The following is a 19,206-nucleotide window of genomic DNA, read 5'->3' as shown; positions in this document are numbered from 1 at the left end:
GATAATACATGTCATTCATTAAAATTTATTATTATAACATAGTCTTTCTCTTAAATTGAAAAGTAGATGGTTTATCTATGGGTAAGACAGAATTTCAAATGTGTTTAAAAGTGCTTCTATTTTTGTTCTTTTTTTATACTTTTCAAAAGTGTTTTTGGCTTAAAAAGATACTAAATTGATTTTTTTGTACTTTTTGATGATTTAGATATGCTAATATCAAAAATAAAAATAAATCCGAAAAAAATTTAATTTTAATGTAATTTTTAAATGAAAAGCTATTCTGAGAAGCATATATATTCACTTAAAGGAATTTTTTGAGAATATTTTCAAAATAGCTTTTTAAATGGTGCAGATTTTTAAATGAAAAACATATATTATAATCTCAAACAAACACTCTAAGAAACTTTAATGATACTTTCATTTGCATCAAAATATTTTGCTCCAACGTTCCAACATAAAGATTCTAAAAAAACCTAAGAAAAATCCATACTTTGACAATTCAGGGCTTGTTTAAGAGTGTGTTAAATGTTATTTTTTAAAGCGTTTTTTGCTTGAAAATACATCAAAATAATTTTTTTTTATTTTTTAAAATTTATTTAATCATTCTATAAAATAATGACTGTACCTAGAACTTGTTTAGCTAAACAGGCAAGGATCATGAACTTAGTTCTAATCTAATATCTTCTAAAATTGAGATTTTTAACCAAAATTGGAATATTAGTCTTCTCATCAAATTTAAATTAATTTGTTGGATTCCTTTGTATATGTTTCTTTTTTAAAATAAAATAATTCTTATATTTTATTGTGATTTTAGTTTTGAGTTATAATATAATGTTTCTAAGAATGATACACACACACACAATTAATAGTGAGTCACTTGATCTATTATATATAAAAGGATTGTAATTACTAATTTTGCAAAAAGCAAGATAAATAAATAGAACCAAATTTAAATACAATTTATTGGGCTTAGGCCCAGTATCAAAGCACAAAACCGATTGGGCCCAAATAAATAAAAGGCTTGCAAGGTCGTGTTTGGCTTTACTCAATAATCTTAACGCGGCAAAGCAACGCTACACTTCTCCTCTCTCTGATTTTCAAAAATCCCTCCAGCCTAGCATTCACGTAATCTCTCTCTTGATTAGGGTTTCCAATTTTTTCGATCGCATCCAACATCGGAGTTTTGGAAGTCAAAATCGCAACCGCAAATTTAATTCCGATGACGACCATCACCACTGTTTCTTCTCCCTTTTTCTTGTTAGAGACTCCTCCGTCTCCACCTAGGATCCTCGTCGTTTCTGTCGAACACTGTTACCGCATGATTCCTCGCAACTGACTTTTAGATTTCAATATTTTTAGTTCTTCTTCAAATTTCGCTACTCCATCAATAAAGATTGTTGCTTCTTCTTCTCCATCTTTTCTGTTGGAGACTCCTCCGACCCCACCGAGGATCGTTGCCGTTTTCGTTGAAGACGATTATCGTTGATACCTCAAGATCTGCATTCCGCTTTCAATGATTCCGCTTCCTCTTCCTCTTCCTCTTCCTCTTCCTCTTCCTCTGAGGAGTCGTTTTCTCGTAGAAGAAGGCGAAATTTTATTGAATCTATTCTCAGGAGAACGAAGCTTCGTCTTGATAAATAGAGAGCGCGGGCAAAATCTCAAACTCAACCACAAGAGGAAATTTCGCATTCTCATGTCCATGAGGTAAACAAAAAAATCAATCATTTCTGCTATTTTTTATTACTTTATTAGTAAATTCATGTGATCAATTGGTTGTTAGTAGCTTAATTAAATAATTAATGATGCTTGATAATTAGGGTTTTTGTGTTAACATGCTTAGAAATGGGAATAATTTTGTATTACAAACTTGTTATTTGTCTCTCTACAGCGTAAAATTCACATGTGTTATTGCGTAACTGCAGTAATTGAATTGCTTTGGATCCTGCGATTGTCTCCTATTTTTGAACTGTGTAAAAGTTGATTTTAATTGCTGTAGACTTGAGCATGCCTGGGTCTTTTGAATTAAAGTATAAGTTAGACTATGCTTGATTTGATTTTGAATGGTTATCCTTAGGCCTCCCAGAAAATAAAAGCATGTTTCTTCCTTGAAAAGAATTCCTCTCACGTATTATTTGGAGAATGGTATAGGTGCCTCCCTGTGGGTAATGTTTCTCAGGTTTCTCTTTGGTTTTGGTCAATCAATGGAAACAACAAGTCGAATGATGTAGAATCTACATGGACCAAGATGTTATAAGCGGCAGATACATATGCCAGCCCTCCGTTCTGTTCCAAGATGAATGGATATTATTGATAAAACAGATTTGTAGATGTTGTACTTCTGGAGTCAGGGGACCCTCCATCAAGTTCAAGTTTCATTCTCTTGGTGGGTTTGAGATGTTAAATATGCATCATCTGCTGGCACCTTTATTACAGGTTTGAAGACATGCAGCTACACCATTATCTGTGAGGTTGTGCTTTCTCTCCGACAGAACATATGCATATCCTTCAATTCCTTGTGCCAGAGTAAGGAAATGAATACAGAAGCTGCTAAAGCCTCGGAAATTCAATTGGTCAAAGCATATTTGGCACTGCTCTACTCCAGGGAATACTCTGTGAGGTCGTGCTTTCTATCCGACAGAACATATGCATATCCTTCAATTCCTTGTGCCAGAGTAAGGAAATGAATACAGAAGCTGCTAAAGCCTCGGAAATTCAATTGGTCAAAGCATATTTGGCACTGCTCTACTCCATGGAATACTCTGTGAGGTCGTGCTTTCTCCCCGACAGAACATATGCATATCCTTCAATTCCTTGTGCCAGAGTAAGGAAATGAATACAGAAGCTGCTAAAGCCTCGGAAATTCAAAGATCTTTCTGGTCATTATTGAATGGAAGTGGTTATTCACACAAAGGAATGAGACTTTCAAAAAGGGAATGGCTACTTTTGAGCGTGTATGACTGCATCTTTCTCCACTAGTAGGAACTCCTTTCTCTGTGTTCCAAGGGCCTGGGTCTCTTATGCATGGGAGTGCAAATCACATTTCGCATCTCTTGTGGATGACAAGGGATGCTCTTAGTCTAGTGAAATTCTAATGCAGAAAAAATTCACCATCAGAACAAGCTATTACACCACCCTAATATATATATATATTAGGTTGTGTGTTTTGTTTTCTTTTTCTTTGAAGAAAACCAAAAATAATCTTGATTATCAATTTGAATATCTAATGCAATAAAATTTGTTTTTTCTTTCTTATATAATTATATTTTCTTATATATCATTTTTGTAATGAAAAATTTCCTTGAATCATCAAAAGAAAATTTAATTTTTTAAAAAAAATAAAAGATAAAAAATTGAAAACCCTATAAAAGGTTAAAAAATAAATCAAATAGAAAAAAATAAATTTAAAAGTAAAAAAAAAAAACAAAACAAAACAAAAGAATGAACCATGAAAAAAGCAAGATGGGAACCTGGACGACCAAAGTTCAATAGTTTTTCAGCCCTTCTCCTTAACTACTCAGCCACATAAACATTTATTATTTATTTACGCCCAATTTATTTTTAAGTTTTAACCATAACCATATTGTGTATTGAAAAAAGAAGAAGCAGGCTACAGGCGGCCTACTGTGGTATATGAGTCTAGTTTTCTAGAAACTGGCCCCCAGGTTTCGTTTTTGTTTGGATTAAAATTTATTTTTAACTAAAAACATCTAATAAATAAAATATCTACTAAATCCTTTTATAACTTTAATGATTTATTAACAAAAGATCAAATCAATAAAAAAATTTCTTTTTTGACCGTCATCTATTTTTCTAGGTAAAATTAAGATTTAAAACAATTACTATTAAACTCTCTTATCAAATGAAACTTATTAACATTAAAATCAATGATTTTTATGACTGAAATTGATATCAACCAATGATTTTACCTCTCTTCAATTAAAATTTAATGACTTCATCTCTCCTATTTCACTTACAATGACTAAAATGTAAATAAAATAAACTTTTAGATCAAATTTGAAATTAGAAAACTTATAGGGACCATAAAAGTAAGAAAACAAATATGAGGATTAAAAAGAACTTATTCCTTTAATTATATATTCGTCATGAGTTTTCTCCTTATTTTAAAAAATGGATCCCTTTCATTAAATTTTTCTTCTCTTAACAATATTTAACAAATTAAAAATAAAAAGATATAATTGAAAATAAATTAAATGACCGAAATGAATTTATTTTTGGCAAGATTGTACATTGCTATAGTGTTTTAATGAGCGATTTAGTATATTTGGTAATATGCCATCCAATTCTCAATACAAAAATATTCATCAAGTGATATATCCGAATTGTTTTAGACATTTCTCCCTTGATTCTCTTATCAATTTTTTTTCCAAGAATATGTTTTTTTCTAAAACTTAAAATATGTAAATTATATGCAAAGTATATATAAGAAAAACGAACTCAATATACAAGTGATGGGGCTCAAAATTCAAGATGTTTATTAATAAAGCTAATATATTAGATAATTGGTTAATTTTTTAATTCAAGCAATCTAATCAATTCTCTATAATGGATGATGCCTGGTAAGTCAGCTGACCGGTAGTTGGTATCTACAAAAGATCCTTTTTAATAAACGTGGAGACTCTCCGATAATAAAGTTAGTAACTTTGTTAAGAGAGAAAATGCAATGATATATTTGACTTTAAAGATTCATGGTGTATTTATAACTCATAAATCTTATCATTTTGTGGTGAGGAAGGGTTGGAGTGTAATTTTACCTTGTGATATTTTAAATTATATTTTACTCAGAATAATACGTATTGGATCAATATAAAATATTAAAGGATTCACATAGGGTCCTGGAAAAATACTCGAGGGGTGTTAGGCGCGGGCCTATTAGAGGTGAGAAATAAGTTATGGCATGCTGCTAGACCCAAGCCTGAGCACATTAGGCTCGGGCATAGAAGCCCAAGCCCACGGGGGTGCTAATTATGTCATGCCCACGCCCGAGCTCTCTTTCATTGGGCTACCTGCTGTATTTCGGCTCGGGATACTAAGCGCAGGCCCATTGGGTATTCTTGTTATGTATATTTTGAAGGATTTTTTTTGTATATTTTTGAGAGATTTTTTAGGTCCATTTTATTTGTATCCACCAACAAGTTAAAGAACTAAATTTAGATTTTCCATGGTTTAATCAAGCACATAATGCCATATATTGTGAGGATGATAAACATCAGCATGTTGTGTTTAATCTATACTTACATATTTATGCAAGTTGAGTTGAGATATCCCACCATAATAATCAGGCTTCGTTTGAGCTACGGGTAATGGTGGTGACTTTTGGGCTGTCATCCTTGTTTGGTTAACTGTTGTGTGGAGATCATGCGATCCCATGCTTTTCAATACTGGTGATGACTTCTATATCATATAGTAGTTAGGTGGTCTGACTACGCTATAAACTAATTTTTTTTATATAAAAAAATATTTTAAAAATCTAAAATTTAATAACGTTGGGTGTGTATGAAAACGAAGATCCAACAACCTTATATCGAATGCTGCATCCAGGCTCAGGAGAATTGGATGTAGCTATAATTTCTCGTCTAAGAGCTTTGAGTTTAACTATGATATTGGACCTAAGAAATCTATTGATAATATTTAATTTATCTGACTCAAGTTTTTATATTTTTTAATCTTTTTAAAAAATAATTTATGGTTTTTTTTATATTAATAATATTTTTTTAAAAATTTATTAATGATGTAATAATAATTTTAAATTTTATCCTTCAAATCAAATTTATGATGGTTTTTTAGTATTAATAATACTTTTTCAAATTTATTAAATATTATATTAATTATAATAAAAATAATTATTATAATTAATATAATTATAGGAACGCATGACTCATTAGCTTTAGATCCTGACGCCATACCCATTAACCTTGGATCCAGACACCTGATCCAAGAGCCTTGGGTTTAAACAAATGACCTATTAGCCTGGGGTCCAGACGTCGGATCCAAGAGCCTTAGATCTTAACATCGAACCTAAAAGATACGAGTCCGGACGCCGAACCCCATAGATTTGGGTCTTGATACTGGACTCAAGAACCTTAGATCAGACATTGCTACACGAATCAAATGACTTGTGTTTGACGCCTCTTTCCAGGCTTAAATTACTTTTTTTATCATGTAAAACAGCTTCAACCTAAGTGTTTAGAAATTTTATAACGATTATTTTTTAAAATATTTTTTATTTAAAAATATATTAAAATAATTTTTTTATTTTTTAAAATTTATTTTTATCATCAATATATTAAAACAATATAAAAAATAATTTTTTTTTACCGAGCATCATTTAAACCGCCATCCCAGACATGTGCGTGCGTAGAAACTCGAAACTCTGGCGCGCTGAAAAGCTTATATATTGTACTGTCCCCCTGCCGTCTTGGCTGTAGTTAGGCAACTTGTCTGAAGATAACATTGAAAAGAGCCAATCACCTGCGCGCCTGGCATGCTTGTGGTGCCGTAAGAAGTAGGCGTCGGCATAAACAGTAGGCGTCGGCATAAACAGTCGGCGTCGGGGAAAATTATCAAAGTTAAAAATTTATGTTGATAAATGATCTCATTAAAAACCTTTTGATTTTATTTTGAAAAGAAATATTTGGATATTATTTTGATCTTTTAAAAAATATTTTTAAATAATTCAAATCAAATCAAATTAATTCTTTTAATCTATAACTTAGATAATGCCTCAAATCCAACTCAATAGGCTAAAAATATGATGCCAATGAGCTTGACCCTGAAATATGGACCAATTAGTGCCTTGTGGTGGAGTTTTCGGATTATTCTTATCTCAAATATTTAAAATAACCTGATTTATCACATCTTATAATTGATTTTAAAATTATTGATTTGATTTTCTTATAAAAAATAATTATTGATTTTAAAATGATTCTAATCATACACTAATTTGGTGACGAAATGATTCATATTTGAAGTAATGAAAATAATTTTAAGCCATTTTTTGTAAGGAAAAAAATGGTTAAATTAAGATATAATTTGTTCTTGTTTAAATTATTAGCCAGGGAAAAGTGAAACAAAGCAAATGAAGTTGTTTACCGAATTTATTTGTTTTTATATTTTAAAAGTATTTTTTATTTTAAATAAATTTTTTTAAATGTGTTTAAATTGTTTTAATATATTAATATTAAAAATAATTTTTTTTATAAAATATTATTTTAATATATTTTAAAAAATATTTACCTAGCACTAACCAGTAGTTTTGAGTGTTTGATAATGAAATATTGATTATTTTTTAAAATATTTTTTGCTTGAAAATATATTAAAATAAAAAAAATTTTATTTTTTAAAATTATTTGTGATATTAGTAGATTAAAAAAATCTAAAAAAATTTAAAAAAATAATTTAAAGTATAAAAATATTTAATTTTTTAGAAAAATATTTTAAAATATAAAAATAAACACTGCCCAGATTAGTTTTTCCTTACCAGAAAAAATCAATGTCTGGGGTCAGACGTTGTCTTTCCCAAGGAACAACTTGCAATGTAAAGACAGCTGGCAGCTGTTTTCTTGCTGTGATGTCAAAGTTAAGATCGGAACTTTATTGATTTCATTCACTCTTATCTCAATGAATCAATCTTAAAATTTTTTAATTTAATTTTTTATTTATTTTAAATTTAAAATTAAACGATAAAAAAATTATTTTAATATAATCCAATTTTGAGTCCAAAAACATTTTAATTGTCTAATAAAAAAAATTAATGATAAAATTTTAAAAAAATATGAGATTAATATAAAAAACTTTTGACTCAACTTTTTACTTGGCCTGAGTTTAAAATTAAAATTTGTGGGATTTATCCTAACATGATCCAGTTGATCTAATTATTTTAAAGGTAATCTAACTTTTTGTTTTAAAAAAATCTGAGAATAAAATTGAAAAAAAAAAAATTAACAGAAAAAAACTCTCAACTTAATTTTTTATTTAGCCCAAAATTAAAATTAAACTAGTTAGAAATTATTTTAATGTAGTCCATTCAAGTTAATTTTGTCGATACAAAGTCAATCTACATTACAGTTAAAAGATAATTCAAAGATAAATTTGAGAAGATAAATGATGAGATTTAAAAAATAAAAAGAAGATGAGTTAAAAAAAAAAAATAGCTTTACTGCTGTTCGTATGACAATAAAGGTACATGATTGTTACAACATACTCTAAATGATGTGGGGGAATCACTATTTCCTCACACACATTTCACTGTGGATTACAATAGTAATCCACAGTGATTCTTCTCCACTTTTTTTTTATTTTTTTTTCAAATTTTTTTTTTCAAAATTACTTTTGTTTTTTCAACTTTCCTAATTTTTTTTTTTCATTTATTTTTTCTTTTGTTTTTTCCAAAATTATTTTTGTTGATTTTACTTTTTAAATATTGATCTGGTTAAAATTTTTGCTTTGTAATTTTTTTTCTTGAAAATACTGTGGATTGCTGCGATGTTTTTCCACATAGTTTTTCTATTTTATTTCTTTATTTTTCAAAATTATATTTTTTGATTTTTTCTAATATGAAGCTGATTGAGAATTTAGTTTTATAATTTTTTTCTTTAAAACATTGTTTATTGCTACAGTGTTTCTCCGCATGGTTTTTTTTATGGTTTTCTCTGAAATTATCTTTTTTTTATTTTATTTTTTAATATTGAGCTGGTTAAAAATTACAGTTACAATATGTGAGGAAAGCACTTTAACTTTCCTCGAAAATTACTGTTGGTTGCTACAGTGTTTTTTCCCACATGGTTTTTTTCTGTTTTCGTTATGTTTTTTCCTAAAATTATCTTTGTCAATTTTATTTTTTAAATATTAAGCTGGTTAAGAATTGTAATTACAAGTAAATACAAATTTTTCCTCAAAAAACACTATGGATTGATACAATTTTTCTTCACATAGTTTTTTTCCAGTTTCTTTTGTGTTTTCTTTTTTTGTAATATTTTTTTCCAAAATCATTTTCGTTGATTTTATTTTTTAAAATATTGAGTTGATTAAAATTTAACTTTGTAATAAAGCTTAATCATGTGGGGAAAGTATTATAGCTTTGCTCATAAAACATTGTGGATTGCTACAGTGTCTCTCCGCATAGTTTTTTTTGTTATAATTTTTTTCAAATTATCTTTTTCAGTTTTATTTTTTTAATATTGAGTTGTTTTTGAATTACAATTACAAGTCATTACAAATAAGGCTAAATCATGTGGGGAAGCACTGTAGCTTTCATCACAAAACACTGTGAATTGCTACAGTGTTTCCAACATATTTTTTTCCCCTTTTTTTGGTGTTTGTTTTTTTTTTCTGAAATTATCTAGGTTGATTTTTTTTTAATATTGAGCCGATTAAGAATTTAGCTTTGTTATTTTTTTTCTTTAAAACACTGTGAATTGTTGCAGTGTTTTCCCATGTGATTTTTTTATGATTTTTTCCAAAATTATCTTTGTCGATTTTTTTTTTAATATTGAGTTGGTTAAGAATTATAATTACAATAAAGCTAAATCATATGAAGAAAGCGTCGTAGTTTTTCTCACAAAACACTATGGATTGTTACAATATTTCTCTAAATAGTTTTTTAGTTTATTTTATTGGAAAAAACGCTATAGTTTTCCTCACAAAACATTGTCAATTACTGCAACATTTTTTCTCATGGGTTTTTTTCCTTCCAAAATTATCTTTGTTGTTTTTTTTAATATTAAGTTGGTAGAGAATTTAGCTTTGTATTTTTTTTTGCTTTTTATTAACTGAAAAGCTAAATCATGTGGCGAAAGCACTGTATCTTTCCTCACAAAACACTGTAAATTGCTACAAATTATTTTGTTCAGTCTCTAAGTTTTTGATCACCAACACAACTTTTTTTTTCCTTCATGAAATATTTACTCCATCATACCTTTAATTTCTATTACGTATCTAGCGCTGGTTCACAATTATAATACTATCAAGTGCATTTGTTTTATAAACCCGCGGCAGCGTGCGGGCAAGTCATCTCGTATTAATGTAGAAGTAACGTGAATTCAAGAAACGAAGGAAATATTTTTTTAACCGCTAAGTAAACTCTTGGTGTTGTTTATGGATTTTTCTGATTTAAGTGGGTTTGAAATTATGATAATTATTGTGGTTGTGATTTGAAAAAAAAATATTTTATAAAAGATATTTTTTATTAAGGTTGGTTTGATATTTATATACGTTTGATTAAAATCGTGATTGAACAAAAAATAGTTTAATGTGTTTGGTGAAGAAATCTTTTCAAATTAAGGTTATAAAATATTTTTTAAAAAAATATATTAATATTGATGATTTTTAATTTAAATATTGTTGATTTAACTACTGCTATTACATCATGAAATAAATAATACTTAATATAAAACATTTTTTATTGTTCCATTAAACTATCTATAATTTCATCACGTATGAAATACATACGACAAGGACTGCAGTTTTATTAGTTTCGTAAACGCACAACAATATGAGGTAAAATATCATCAAAAATAAAATTAAGATTGCGATCAAATTCTATAAATGTTATGTCATCAAGCGATCTCCTTCTAATTTATGTAATGTTATTAAATAATGTGAAATACCAGTTTTTTGAATAAAACACAATTAAAAATAAAAAATAAAATTTAATTATTTTTTTTATTTTACTGGATTGGAATCGGTTCAATGCATTTAGTTTTAAACTGGATCCGATCCAAACAAAAATGTAAATACAATCTCCACTACTGTTCAAATGAACAGTAAAATAACTATTCATTGTTCACTTGTGAACAGTGAAGAGATCACTCTCCACGCAAAAAAGAAGGAGAAGCATATAAAAATTGCTTTTCATAAAGTGAGGTTCGACCTCAGAACTGTGGGATTTATATGAAAAAAAATATGGTTAATATTAACCAAACACTTTAATTTAGTGTTTGCTTTTTATGGTTGCCGCAGCTGCCGTGGCACAACTAACCTTCAAAAAAGGTTTTTAAATGGGAATGAAATTAAAACCTACAAAAGTTCTCGGATGTACAAATTACAGCCACTGAAAACAGAGATTTTGGTGCCTCTGAATTCCACACGCCTCACCTTCAAAAAAAAAAACATAGTGCATTTGTGTCTGGAATTCTAGGCTCATGCCTGTTTTTTTTTCAACCACTCTTTTTTTTTTTTTAATTTGGGAGACAGGTCACTTGCGGTGGAAGACTAATTATTGCCCATTCAAGATATTTTAATTATTTAATAAAAAAAATTTAAAAATTTTTAAAAAAATAAAACTGACATAAAAAACTCTTATTCAACTTTTTACTTACCCTGAATTTAAAATTAGAACTGATAAGATTTATTATAATATAATTCAGTTGATCTAGTTGTTTTAAAGGTAACTTAACCTTTAGTTTTAAAAAAATATAAAGATAAAATTGAATGAAAAAAACTAACAAGAAGAAAAATATTTCAACTTAATTTTTTATTTAGTTTAATTTTAAAATTAAATTATGTTAAAATTGTTTTAATGTAATATAATCATCTTCATCGATACAAAGTCAATCTCAACAGAGTTAAAAGATAAATTTAAGAAAATAAATGATGAGATTTAAAAAAATAAAAGAATAAAAGAAGATGAATTAAAAAGAAAAAACAGCTTTACTGCTGTTCGTATGACAGTAAAGCGAAGGAAGAAAATAAATTTTCTTAACCACTAAGTAAACTCGTTGTGGATTTTTCTGACACTAATAAGGACAAATAGAATTTAATCTAAAAACAGAGATTTTGGTGCCTCTCAATTCCACCCACTAAAAACTGTCTAGCCCACGCGCCTCACCTTAAAAAAACAAAAAAACAAAAAAAACAAAAAAAACATAGGTGCATTTGTGTCTGTAAGCCTAGGCTCATGCCTCTCTCTTTTTTCAACCATTTTTTTTATTCTTTTTTCTTTTTTAAATCGGGAGTCAGGTCACTTGCGGTGGAGGATTAAGAATCCTATTGGAAACGGTGCAAACCCTTTTTTAATTTCTAAAAACTTTTTTTATATTTTAGATTATTTTTGTTAATTTTAAAAAATAAAAAAAAATTATTTTGATATATTTTAACATGAAAAATATTTTAAAAAATAATTACAATTACACTTCCAAACAGACGTCGCTAATTGATTGTGAAAAAATAGAATAAAAGTTGTTAGACACATAAAATTTAATTTTAAAATTATTTTTTTAAAAAATACTTTTAAAATGCAATATAAATCTTGAATAACCACTTACCAATCTAAAACACATCCAAAATCACTCTATAAAAAATAAAAATCAACAGATTTCAAAACAACCAAACAAGCTCCAATCCATTTTTTAGAGAAACATTACTCTTTTCTATTAAAAAAATATTTTTTTTATGAAATACCGTTTGGGTAAATTTATTGTATCTCCTAATAGAAAAAAAAAAACAATAAAATTCAGACCATGGACAGCATGTAGATAATCATGAGCAGTGTCGGAGAATCCACCGGCCTTGCTAACTGCTGTACTATAGCTAAGGCTGTTTGGCAACCAGCTGGCTGGCTTTTATCTTTTCTTTTCCAGGAAAAACATGGCAATCAAACCGTCCTTCAGTTTTTGGTGCATGACCACTCCGATATTTGGGTCGTCAGTTTCTTTTATATATAAAAGCAACGTTTGAAGCATTTAATCCACAGACTGCATCATTAATTTTCTTTATTTGTGCGGGATATCGACTAAATTCATGAATTTTGTTTTAATTGATACAGTAGGCATGCATATGTTTGACATTTGATATGTTTGGAGTATGGTTGTGGTTGTTTTTCAATATATTTTTTATATGGAAATGTATCAAAATAATATTTTTTATTTTTTTAAATTATTTTTTATATCAGCACAAACATCAAAAAAATATTAATTTGAATAAAAAAATTTTAATTTTTTTTAAAAACACTTTTAAAACGCAAAAACAAACAGGACCACTTGTATTTTAAAGATGCAAGTCGTAATTAAAAGAAAAACAATTATTTAATTAATATTTTAAAGGTTTATTAATAAAATTAATATATATATATATATATAAACTTTATTTTAATATATTTTCAATTGAAAACATTTTGTATCCTACTATCAAATGTACACAGAGTATGAGAAATGGAATAAATTAATGTTCAACTTATAGGGTTTTTTTTCTTTTTCAAAGATAGGAAATATTATTGTTGAAAGCTGAATATAAAAGGATTTTGTAGTTTTAAATGTGCATCTATGCCAAATAGAAGAGCACTATCTCGTTGATTTGCCCCATTATGCAGGGTCGGATCAAAATTTTTCTGATCTTCAAAAAAATAATTTAGACATTGTTGTTGTTTTTTCTAAATGGTAGTGTTGACTTAGTTATTTTGGAGAGTCCAAATACAACTTAAATAACCAATAAAAATATAATTTGATTTGAAAAAAATATTCAAGATGATATTTAAAAATATATATTGAAATGACAACATGTTAGATTAACTTCAGTTTAACCTGTCAAATTTATGACTTAAGTCATAATATTATGATAATTTTATAGAAAGCAAATCAAAATAAATTATAAAATGTAATTTTCAACCAATCTAATGTTTAAGGATACAATTGAAGACAAGAAAAAAAAACCGAGTCAATCCAAATTAACATACTAAACCCATAACATGGATCATAAAATCGAGATAACATCATAGAAAGCAAATAAAAAAACGACTCAAGTCAACCTTGGTTAACTCTTATAGAAAGTAAATCAAAATAAATTATAAAGCACAATTTCCAATCAAACAAATATTGAAACATAAAAATGATTTTTTTTTAAATGACTAAAATAATGACTCGAGTTGACTTGCTAAACTTGTGACTTGAGTCATGAGATCAAGATAACCTTGTATAAATAAAGCAAACCAAAACAAATTAGAAAGCCTAATTTTCAATCAATAAAATATTAAAGGATAAAATTGAGAAAAAAAATTTTAAAAGAAAAAAAACCCGAGTCATACGAGTTAATCCACCAAACTCGCGACTTTGATCATGAGGCTCGAGTAATCCCATATATAGAAAGAAAATTGAATAAATCATAAAGATTAATCTCTAACAAATCAAATATTAAAAAATAAAATTAAAATTGAAAAGAATGGTTAACCTACTAAATATCTGATATGAGTCATAAGGTTAAAATAATCATATATAAAATAAATTAAAATAAATTATAAAGTTTAATGTCACAGATTAAATGTTAATGATAAAATTAAAACTAAAAAATATATATATTAAAAAAGTCACTATACTGTTAAAACGAATATTGCTTTGTAATGTGATGCATAATGAAAGCATCACCTCTAGTACTTTGTTAAAGTTAATTATTATTATTATTTTTTTTTGAAGGAAACAAGATCATGACTGCCTTAATAGTAGGGGTGATCATTTTCGGTTCGATTATTTTTTTATCACAAAAAGTAACCAAATCAGAATTGGTTTGACTCGGTTTTTTTCTGGTTTAGCTCGGTTTTTTTCAATTTGTGTTTAGTTCTATTCGGTTTTAAGTTTATAAAATTGAAACAGAACCGATCGGTTTTTTAAAAATTCTAATCAATTTAGTCAATTTTTTTTACGATTCAGTTTTTTTAGTTTTCTCGGTTTAATTGATTTTTTAATTTTTTTGTTCACCCCTGCATAACAGTACAATTAAAAAAAAATATTTGAAAACATAATAAAGTTTATTTTTTAAAGTATTTTTTATTTAAAAATATATTAAAAAAAATATATAAATTCAGCCTGGATTTCAAATGAAGTTAATATTAGATATGGCGGGGACTAACAACACTGTTGTTACCTCATAAATCCTTCTCAAATGTTCTTAAACAATATTGTTCATCAAATCAGTTTCGATCCATAAAAAACCTTTCAATAAAACTCAATAAAAAACCCCATAAAAAGTTAAGAAAAAATAATCATAATTTATATGAAAAAATCTATAAAAATAAGAAAAATTAAAATAAATTAAATATTAAAAAATAAAATTTGATTTAAAAGAATAAAACCTAAATTTAAGCTCATAACCCTAGAAAGATAGATAATAGAACAAGATCAGGGCTCAGACTGGCAGGATAAATATTGTAATATATATTCATATTGAAGGATTATCTATTCCTTCCATATCTTCACATCAACTAAAATGATCGGATACAAGTCGTCATCCACTCTATCTTGTATAGTTATGTATCAGAGTGGATTTGGAAGTGCAGTAACAATTAAGGATAATTATTTTTGGTTTGATTTAGTTTTTATAAAAAAATAATTAAATAGGGTTTTTTTATTTTTTTAAAAACTAAAATTGATTCAAACCAACCGGTTTCGGTTCGGTTATTTTAAAATAAAAACCGGTTCAAACTGGTTTGACTTTATTTTTTTCAGTTTGGCTCGGTTTTTTTCTGGTTTGACTCAGGTTTTTTTCGGTTTCAGTTTGGTTTTTTAGGTTTTAGACTTATAAAACTGAAACTGAACCAGTCAGTTTTTTAAAAATTGTACTCAGTTTAATCGGGTTTTTTTGGTTTTTTTTGGTTTAATTGATTTTTTGGTTTTTTTGATTACCCTTAGTAACGGTTGCTTTTTAAAGTGCTTTTCATTTTAAAACACATCAAAATAATTTTTTTTATTATTTTTTTAAAATTATTTTTGTTATCAACACATCAAAATGATCTGAAAATATCAAAAAAATATTAATTTAAAGCAAATATTTCAAAAACGCTTTCGAAACGCAATACCAAACACACCAATATTGGATTAATTTTATACTCCCAACTGTCTAGCACATGAATCAATAAAAATGATCTGTTTGGAAACGCAGTACAAACCATATTCTTTCAAATTTTAAAATATTTTTACTATTTTTTTAATGTTTTTATATCGTTTTGATATGTTAATCTACAAAATAATTTTAAAACAATAAAAAATTATCATCTTTATATATTTATAAACAAAAAGAATTTCCAATGTCAATTGCTATTATAATAAAATAAAAAAACCCGACTATTTCTTGTCAAGTTGGTGTTTATGATTATAATTTAAAATGTTTTTATTTAGAATTATATTAAAATAATATTTTATTATTTTTTAAAATTATTTTTAATACTAACCTATCAAATGATTGAAAACATAAAGAAAAAACTAGAAAAGTATTTTTTAAAATTTAAAAGAACACGGTTTCGACGCGTTCCTAAACATGTCAGTCTTGTCGATCTATATAAAGCGCGCATGCAGATGCAACTGCACAATTGCAGACCTGGGAGTTGGTTCCATTATCTTGCACACACTACTAGCTGGCTAGCTATCGAGCACAGTCATGTCCAAGCTGCCAAGTAGTGCTGCATACCTTGTCTCCACCTTGACAAACGGCTCTCTTTCCCGTGAAACATTTCGCAAATTCTTCGAGTGCTGGCTTGCAGAGCAAAACAATTATCTCGAACAACTCATCTCAACCTGTAAAGATTATGATCACAACAAAAAAAACTCCCCCCAATCATCTCAGGCAACCCTCCAGCCTCTTATCAACCGGGTTCTTGAGCATTATGAGCATTATTATAGAGCCAAGTCAAGATGGGCCAAAGATGATGTGTTATCCATGCTCTCACCTTCATGGACTAGTACTCTCGAGCATGCTTTTCTTTGGATTGGTGGGTGGCGGCCCTCTGTGGCTTTTCACTTGCTCTACTCAAAGTCAGGTCATCAGCTTGAGGCTCAACTCCATGAGTTGATTTGTGGGTTGGGGACAGGTGACTTGGGTGACCTTTCAGCTAGTCAACTCACCCGAGTTGATCAGTTACAGAGGAAGACTATCAGGGAAGAGAACGAGCTGACTGAGAAGCTTGCAAAGCATCAAGAAACTGTAGCAGACTCGTCTATGGTGGAGTTAGCACATGAGGTGAGTTATTTCTTTATTATTTCTTCTTTGTGTTCTTTTTTAAACTTGCATGATGCATGACATCCAGGAAGGCGTGTTCAGGTGACTGAGTTGTTGAGGAGTGAGAACACGGGTGATGAAGTGGAGGAAGAGCGAGTTGAGTCAACTCTGGCACCTAAAAAGGATGGATTGCAGGAAATCTTGCAGATGGCTGATGATCTACGGGTGAGAACTATTAAAGGTGTTGTCGAGATATTGACTCCAATCCAAGCCGTTCATTTCTTGATTGCTGCTGCTGAGTTGCACTTGCGCCTTCATGACTGGGGTAAGAAGGGTGATTGGGCACGCCGCGTCCACCACTGATATGCGATTTATTAGTGGATAATCATCCATGAATTACACCCATATTTGCTTTTCTGTTGACATAATTAAGAAATGGGGAGACTGATTTCGGTTTTAGAGGCAGGATAAGCAAGAAACGCAGTAATGTTTAATTATATTTTCAGATTGAATCTATCCATGCTTGCTATGTATTATCCATTAGGTGCTTTTAAGTCCTCAAGCACTGGCATTTTAGTTTAATATATGATGTTGCGAGTTAATTTCTCCAACTTGGCTCTGGCTATAATTGAAGTTACTTTGTGAGATTGAGTCATTTTAGATTTTGTGCGTTTTGACAGTCTTATTGAAGATGGTTTTTGCTCACAAACAGCTCGCACCTGTTTTCTTTTAAGGGAATTATTGGTTTTAATTGTATTTTGAGAAAAAATAAATCAAAATGATGATAATGTTTGGTTTACAAGGTGTTTTGGCATTGGCAATTGATGCAGCACAAAAATACTTGTTTTCAGAAATTTCCATACGCAAACATGCTTGGATGAGGAACATTTGGGATCCGGTTTAATTTATTTTTTAAAAATTTATTTTAATTTAATATTATTTTTAGTATTTATATGCTGGTATAAAATATAATTTTTTTTTAAAAAATATTATTTTAATACATTTCTGAATTAAACACACTTTAAAAAAACAGCTATATATAATTATATTCCCGAAGACACCATTAATCTAATCCTATCATTTATTAGTCCTAATTTACAAACACATCATTAGTTATTAATGTTTTCTTTAATTATATATATTTCAATGTTAATGATTTTTAATTATTTTCAAGATGATTTTACGCGATATTGTCAAATTATTTGCCATTTCAAGTATTTTTTTTTTAAATAAATAATGTTTTTTCCTTTTTTTTCCCATACGGAGCGCCCAACTGATCTTGGACCGTATCAATTACAACAGGGTAGCTTCTTTAACTTCTTAAATCCTTTTCTTCGAGAGTTTGAGTGTATAAATATGTAATTGAAATTTCAAATCTTTGTCTTCTGATAGAGTTTTTCCTATTTCAAATCTGTGGATGGATAACGAAATGTTTTATTTATTTTTATTATCTCTGTCTCGCTCGTAGTTTTGAAATCCGGCCGACCTGGAACTGGAACTAGATCGGGTTAATGAAAAACTAAAAAAAATAATGACCCGGTATAACCCGGCTGACCCAGCAAAACTCTGTAGCAACCCATTGATTTTTTTAACTAAAACAACACCGTTTTGATTTCTTTTTAGAATAGAGATTGATCTGGCCGACTTGGTGACCCGGTCAAGACTCGGAATTGGGGTCTTGGACCGGGTCGGGTTTAAAAATTATAGTTTTACTTCTATTATGATAAGGTAACCAAATATAGCATAATGTTTTTATAAATTTAGTTTTATTAATAAACAAAACCTATGTATCCTTTTAAATGATTTCTTACCGGTTTCATAGTAATTTTTATAATTTCCTTAAGGTATTTTGACTTTTTATTCTCCTTTTTATTTTACGGACCTAGTTTTAAGACCCGGTTCGGTGGCCGGCCCGGTTCAAGGTCCTGGTTTCGGATTTTGACCGGGTTGGCCGGGTCAGTTCTTTTTTTTTAAAATCAAAACGATGTCATTTTAGTAAAAAAAAAGTCAACGGGTTTGCAACCAGGTCTTGACTGACTTTTATCGGGTTAATCGGGTCAATCTGCCGGGTCACACCGGGTTCTTCCTTTCCCTGTTTTTTCTTCAACCCAGTTCAGTTTCAACCCCGGATCAGTCAGGTCCCGAGTCGACCTGCCGGACCAGACTTTTTATGGGCCTTCACATCATGTTTTTTTTTAAAGGTCTAGGACTATTTTGTTAATAATCCATTAACAATTTAAGCCATAATTGTCAGCTTACCATGCCAATTCA

General features: G+C 28.7%; 1 protein-coding gene and 1 long non-coding RNA gene across 2 annotated transcripts; both read left to right on the top strand.

Moving 5' to 3' along the window:
• The first annotated feature begins 1,059 nt into the window (after nt 1-1,059).
• LOC133672841 (uncharacterized) lies at nt 1,060-3,219 on the top strand. The gene is made up of 2 exons (XR_009834906.1): nt 1,060-1,704; nt 2,075-3,219. It is a non-coding gene; the product is annotated as an uncharacterized LOC133672841 (long non-coding RNA).
• A 13,098-nt stretch (nt 3,220-16,317) lies between these two features.
• LOC133672918 (protein DOG1-like 4) lies at nt 16,318-17,546 on the top strand. The gene is made up of 2 exons (XM_062093490.1): nt 16,318-16,956; nt 17,038-17,546. The coding sequence occupies exons 1-2, from the start codon at nt 16,378-16,380 to the stop codon at nt 17,296-17,298; spliced, it is 840 nt and encodes a 279-aa protein (XP_061949474.1). The 5' UTR covers nt 16,318-16,377; the 3' UTR covers nt 17,299-17,546.
• Nucleotides 17,547-19,206: the final 1,660 nt, after the last annotated feature.

Source organism: Populus nigra, chromosome 14, assembly GCF_951802175.1.
Source record: "Populus nigra chromosome 14, ddPopNigr1.1, whole genome shotgun sequence".
Lineage (NCBI taxonomy): Eukaryota > Viridiplantae > Streptophyta > Magnoliopsida > Malpighiales > Salicaceae > Populus > Populus nigra.
This window is presented reverse-complemented; position numbering and strand designations above follow the sequence as displayed.

What these genes read in the sequence shown, in the direction of transcription:
- LOC133672918 (XM_062093490.1), top strand. Translation starts at nt 16,378, where the DNA reads ATGTCCAAGCTGCCAAGTAGTGCTGCATACCTTGTCTCCACCTTGACA. An exon ending in TGGTGGAGTTAGCACATGAG is followed by an intron (nt 16,957 to 17,037) that starts GTGAGTTATTTC and finishes AGGCGTGTTCAG; the next exon opens with GTGACTGAGTTGTTGAGGAG.